A 6,500-nucleotide genomic window follows, 5' to 3' on the forward strand; every position below is an offset into this window, starting at 1 on the left:
ACGTCTCTTGTTTTGGAGCACAGCCTCTATGGCACACAGTCTTAAGTAGTTGCTGCCCATAAGCTCTAGTTGCAGTTCAAAGGCTCTAGAGTTCAGGTTTAGCAGTTGTGGCTCATGGGCTTAGTTGCCCTGTGGTAGGCAAGGTCTTCCTGGGCCAGGGATTGAACCAATGTCCCCTAGATGATAAGGTGGATTCCTAACCACTGGACCACCACAGAAGCCCCAGGTTTTCAAACAAATTTTATTAAATAAAATTTCATTAAAATTTTTATTTTATTTTGTTTAGAATTATATCAGATTGTTGTGTTTAATTTTTACTGTAGAGCAAGGTGACTCAGTTATGTATGAATACACTATGTGTATGAATACACTCACATATGTATTCTTTTTCATTTATGTTTATGTTTAAAATGTCACCTGAGTAGAATCCAGTTTAATCTTATTTTATGCAAAAGCCATTTATATATGAGAGAAGTATGGTGAAAGTGATCATCCCCAAAGTGACCAAGACAGAGAACACCCTTCAGAGTGTCTTCACCTTGGTGGCCACAGGTGTATAAGAATTGTTCAGGCATCAAATAAGTGGGGTGGGTGAGAGGCATGAAAAATTCTTACAGAAGAAAGGGTATCTGTTTATGTGTGACCTTAAACATCAAAGAAATCTTTGTATGATGTATCACAAATTGGGTGTCACCCTTGAATGTGGTAGAACATTAAACATCTGTGTTTAATTAAGCTTCTGTGTTTAGTGCAGAAAAGGTGTCGGTATTTATGAAGAAAAAAACAGAATTTTATTTTTGTGCTTAATCGTGTCACCTGGATCAGAATCTGTGTGGAACTTAGCTAGGTCTGAGGAAACAATAATGATCTAAATACACCTGAAAAGGGGTCAGTGAAATTATGGTATTTTGACTTCTAAGACCCCTGAAAAATGGCTGGGGAAATTTGACATCTGGAAAGTGTCCTCAGTGAGGGGGGAAGAAACAAAACTTAAAGAAAACGTCACTTGGTAGCACTTGCCTCAGGATGACAGTTATTGTGGACTGAGCCAGGTTTGTTTCTTCTCTGGCTCCAAGTTCTCAAAGAGCCCACAGTGCCCACCTTCAGCGCCTCCAGTCTTGGAAGTGCCTGATCCCAGTGTTCTACCCCTTCCACTGCTTACATCTTAGATTTAATCTTTTCTTACAGTTGGTTATGCTGATCTCAGCTTTCTGGGGAAAGAAACACCATAAGGATGATAGTGTCTCCTCTTAGTCACTCTCTTTCCTAACTTTTTTTTCTTAAAATTTGTTGATTTTTGAGGCCTTAGGTCTTCATTGCTGTTTGTGTTTTTCTCTAGCTGGGGTGAGTGGGGGCTCTTCTCTAGTTGTGGTGCATGGGCTTCTCCTTGAGGTGGCTTCTCTTGTTGTGGAGCAAAGGCTCTAAAGTACATGAGTTTCAGGAGTTTCACCTCCCAGGATTTAGAGCACAGGCTCAATAGTTGTGGCAAACGGACTTAGTTGTCCCATGTCATGTGGGATCTTCCCAGACCAGGGATTGACTGAACTTTTGTCTCCTGCATTTGCAGTCAGATTCTTTACCACTGAGCCACAGGGAAGCCCTCTTTTACTATCTTAACATCACGCTGCAGAACGTCTTTAAATTTCCCTGTTTTCCAAAATATAAAAATTAAAAAGAAGCCTTTATTTTACATTGTTGGGATCATTCACATGGTCCCCTTATAAATGCCCAGCTCCAAACTGTCCAAAGCCACTCTTATCCTCACTGACATTTTGACCTGTCCACCTTTAGATAAGACTCGGCTTAAGTCTGGAAAACCAACCACATCCCCAAAAGCTCTTCCTCTGCTGCCTGAATAGGTTCACAATCTCCTGTGTTTCCTACATAACACCTGAGTGAATAGCTCATACAGGAATGAGAGTATTTTGTTTTCTTAGCTAATTTATGAAGCTGTTTTAATTTTGACTTGACCAAAACTCCCCCAACAATGATGCTGTCAACTTTTGTACTTTCATGTCAAATGGCAGAAATCAATAATCCCTTTGTTGTTTGACTCCCAAGAATATAACTGTCCTTATCGGTAGAATTCAGGCAATTTTTGTTAAGTGAATCAGTGATGGGTCCTTGATCACCTGACCACCGCATCAGTCTCTGTTTGGCTGTGTATGATTCAATCAGTAAATCTAGAAAAATATGATAATCCAATCAGATATCCCTTTCTGATTGGACTAGCATGGGACAAAGGGATTACGGGACAAGAAAGGTGTATAAAAGCCTGATGCACGGGAGAAGAGCTGCAGAATCTTCCTGCTCTGGAGAAACCAGCTAATTTCTCCACAGTGTCTGAGATCTGAGGATCCTGCCAGCCACATCAGACCAGTAAGTTACTGCCCTCGTTTAAGAATAACCTTTCCTTCCCCATGGTTAGCCAATCTTCAACAGTGAGTGTATTTCTGGACGACAGGGAGAGTTTTCAAAAAATTGTTTCTTTCTGATGAACCCATTTCAGGTTTTAGTTTTGCCTCAGTGAAGTTTTGCATGAATCTAAAGCATTTTGATTAGTGCTCTAGCTGGTATCATTTTTTAATATCTTTACCCAGCAGATATTTAAAATATCTGGAGTTTTGTTTCATGAAATATCAAACACACGTTTTTTACACAGATGGCATTCATGTTAGTGGTAACTGAGGATGGAGGGTGTGTGGGTCCACATGACCTTCCTCTTCCCATAGATTTAGGGCTCCGAGTGATGGTCTGACATATTCCACTCATAACGACTGGAATGAGCTTTCAGGCTTCTTGTTACCCACTTCCAGGTGGGACATGAATGAAGCAAAGCAGTGGATGGAACTGAAATGGCTAGTGGTTCCCTTTCCTCCTCACTGATACTTGTGAGAGGCTTGTTCTGAATCAGGTAGGGAAAGAATTATTACTTTGTGCCCCTTGAGGCCTGAGTGTTATATGGTCTAATTGAGGCACTTTCACTCCTGCCAGAGCAGTGACCTCAGTCCTGAGTAGATTTCTCTGAAGGGTTGAGAGATTGTCTTAGATGTACTCCTATTTGGCTTGATATGGATGCTTTGTTCCTTGGCAGTTTCCAGAGGATTCCTTCTGAAGCAGAGTCAGGATGAGTGTCCTGACCCCACCCAGACTCCTGGACCTGGCTGGAATGCACCTGGTCAGGGAAGATGCCCTGGTCTGTTCTGCTCTGGAGTTTCTGCCCACAGAGCTCTTCCCACACCTCTTCATGGATGCCTTCCATGGGAAACATATCAAGACCCTGAAGGCCATTGTGCAAGCCTGGCCCTTTGTCTGCCTGCCTCTGGGGGGCCTCATTGACCTGCCTCATGTGGGGCCCCTACAAGCAGTCTTGGAAGCACTTGATGTCCTACTTGCCCAGAAGGTTCATTCCAGGTGAGTCAGATCCAGGTAGCTTGATAAGGCTCTGGGAATCCTGGAAGAGACATCTGGGGTGGGCTAAGTGGATGGCCAATGGATGGGCCAGAGGGTTCTGAGGATGGCAGTGAAGAAGCTCAGAGGCCTTGGCTCACTATGGAAAATACTTTACTGATGTGTAAATGTGGCTACAATGCAGCAGTGATTGAAAGAACATGCCCATCTCCTTCCTATAATGCTTAATTCTAATAGAAGTGGAGAACTAAAAAGAAGAGGAGAAAGCAACTTGGAGGAAAGAGGCAGAGGAGGGAAAGGGAGCAGGTGATGAGATATATGAATAAAAGCACAAGTGCACAGTCTTTTGTGAAATTCTGAGACTGTGGTTGCATTCTGTGTGGATTTTAATGCATCTCTATTAATCTTCTGTTTTATAGGCGGTGCAAACTACGGGTGCTAGATCTGCGGAATACTGGCCAGAGCTTCTGGAACATGTGGTCTGGAGCCAGCACACATGGGTTCTCAAGCTTAGGAATGGCACCAGTGGCTGAGCAGAGCTCAAGGATCCACCAGCCCTTGGCTCCCCTGAAGGTATACATAGAGCTTTGTCTGAAGAAAAGGACCCTGGATAACTTCCTCACTTACCTCCTCAGGTGGATAGAGCAGAGAAAAGCTTCCATACACCTCTGCTGTAAAAAGCTGACCATCTTTGCAATGCCTGTGGAAAATATCATGAAAGTCCTGAATATGGTGCAGCTGGACTGCATCCAGGAGGTGCAAGTCAATTGGATTTGGCATCTGTCCACCCTGGCCAAATTTGCTCCTCTCCTGGGTCAGATGAGCAACATGCAGAGACTCCATCTCTCCCGCACTCACATATCTGCCCACGAGGAGCAGGAGCAGAAAGTTGTCCAATTTACTTCTCAGTTTCTTAAGCTGCACCATCTCCAGGATCTCTCTCTGGATGCTCCCTCCTTTCTTGAAGGCTGCCTGGACCAGATGCTCAGGTGAGTGTGGACCACTGGCTTGAAACAGTGGACACAACACTGGCACGTTAAGCCCACTGGGTCCTTTGCTGCTCTATCTTGAGCTGCGGTGTCACTTTACCACTGAAATCAAGGTAGAAGAACAAACAGGGACACTACATTAGATAGCTATGGATGGGGTGGTTTGGATCCAATGAGGGTAGGCATGGATTCTTCGTTAGGAAATTCTGTGTAACTTGGCTTAGGAAAATAGGTAAGTGAAAGGACCATTTAAGAAGGGAAACCACCTTCGACCAGAGCAATTACCTGGGAATTACCTGGCAGTCCATTGGTTAGAACTCTGCTCTTTCAGGGCTGAATGTCCAGGTTTGATCCCTGGTGGGGAAAGCATGATTGCACAAGCCACATGTGTGATGTGGCCATGAAAAAAAAAAAAAAAAAAGGAAAAAGAATGTGTGTGTGAGAGAGAGAGAAGAGCTCTGTGCTTATCAAGTTTCTAAACACATGAACTTGTCTCAAATTGCCAGTTCCTAAAAGGTTGTCTTTTCCAGCAATATTAAATTAGTTAATATTTAAGAAATGCATGATTCTTAGAGGATAGTAGTGGAGCATGACCAGCAATCATACAAAGCTTCAGCTTGTTATAGGTTATGCAGAGATGAAATGTCAGGCTAAATGGAGACAGGTCATTTTGAGTACTGACCTTCAGGAGACACTTAGTAGGACCTTGTCTTTGGGCAAAACACCTGCCCAAGACAGCTGCCACCCAGGTTTCTCAGATATAATCACTTTTTTCTCCCCAGTTGCCTGAGATCCCCCTTGGACCACCTAGCAATAACTAACTGCCGGCTTACAGAATCAGACCTGACCCACCTGTCCCAGTGCCTGAACATCCATCAGCTCAAAGGCCTGGATCTGAGTGGGGTCACCATGACTGACTTTAGTCCTAAGATCCTCTGCATTCTTCTGGAGCAAGTTGCAGCTACCCTCCAGGAACTGAACTTAGAGCAGTGTGGGATCACAGAGTCCCAGCTTGAGTCCATCCTGCCTGCCCTGAGCTGCTGTTCCCAGCTCAGGACCTTCAGTCTGTGTGGGAATGTCCTCCCTATGGCCATCATGGAGAAGCTGCTGAGCCACACCACTGGGCTGATCAACTTAAGTGATGAGTTTTACCCTGCTCCTCAGGAGAGTTATAGCCCTCATGGAGCCCTCCACCTGGGCCGACTGGCCCAGCTTCGGGATAAACTCATCAAGATTATGCGGGATTTAGGACATCCAAGGGCCATCTGGCTTAGCTCCAGCCCATGTCCTCGCTGGAGCAATAAGACATTCTATCCTGAGGAGCCTTTTCTGTACCACTGTTGCATGTCTGCCTAGTTGGATGCACCTATCAGAGATTTCTTCTGGGCACTTGGAAACTAAAATATGGGGAATAGATGCATCATAAAAGGAAAACTGATCCATGGTTTCAGACATCAGCTCAGTATGAATGGGAAGAGGAAAGATGATTCAGTGGAGATGCAGGATTGCAAGGGGAAATGGAGACTCTGGAGGTGTTGGGACTTTCAGAGACTTGGGTTTATAGCACCTTAAAAATGAATTGATTTTCTGGATGGAAATCTTGTATGCATATGTGGCATTATCCTTGATTGGAAAGTATAAATAAATGGTCACAAATAAAGAAACCTTCTCATGCCGTTCTGATATATTATTGCTTTTTATGTGTTTTCACCTCAGGAATACCCAGTTACTCATGAAAGAAAACACTCAGAATTGTGTATGATCAGAAACCCCACTACTCCCACTAGTTCTTGACTGGCAGGGACATCTGTTACCTCCTTACTGATTTCTGTGCCTATTCAGTGGGTTACTGCGCCCACCAAGGAGAACATACTCAGTGGCCAGTGAGTCACTGGAGTAAAGAGCTCTAGACCAGATACTCACCGCTCTTTTAGGACATGACTCTGGATGTCAGGTGTTCTCATGGTTCTCCTGGTGGGTCCATAGGTCTCAATTCCTGGCCTTTCTGTGCTGGGAAAGGACTTCACTATACAAGTCAAGACCCTCCATAGTGAAGGACGTCATTCACATTGTAGATAAACCAGAGGCCCTGTCCTTGCC

General features: G+C 44.2%; 1 protein-coding gene across 1 annotated transcript; it reads left to right on the plus strand.

Annotated features, from left to right (window-relative positions):
• On the plus strand, nt 3,128-5,756 carry LOC102179871 (PRAME family member 8-like). The gene is made up of 3 exons (XM_005691077.2): nt 3,128-3,414; nt 3,831-4,400; nt 5,183-5,756. The coding sequence occupies exons 1-3, from the start codon at nt 3,128-3,130 to the stop codon at nt 5,754-5,756; spliced, it is 1,431 nt and encodes a 476-aa protein (XP_005691134.2).

The sequence above is a fragment of the Capra hircus genome, chromosome 16 (genome assembly GCF_001704415.2).
Source record: "Capra hircus breed San Clemente chromosome 16, ASM170441v1, whole genome shotgun sequence".
Taxonomy (NCBI): domain Eukaryota; kingdom Metazoa; phylum Chordata; class Mammalia; order Artiodactyla; family Bovidae; genus Capra; species Capra hircus.

Coding starts and splice junctions, on each gene's coding strand:
- LOC102179871 (XM_005691077.2), top strand. CDS start 3,128: ATGAGTGTCCTGACCCCACCCAGACTCCTGGACCTGGCTGGAATGCAC. Junction 3,415..3,830: donor GCCCAGAAGGTTCATTCCAG/GTGAGTCAGATC, acceptor TCTGTTTTATAG/GCGGTGCAAACTACGGGTGC. Junction 4,401..5,182: donor TGCCTGGACCAGATGCTCAG/GTGAGTGTGGAC, acceptor TTTTCTCCCCAG/TTGCCTGAGATCCCCCTTGG.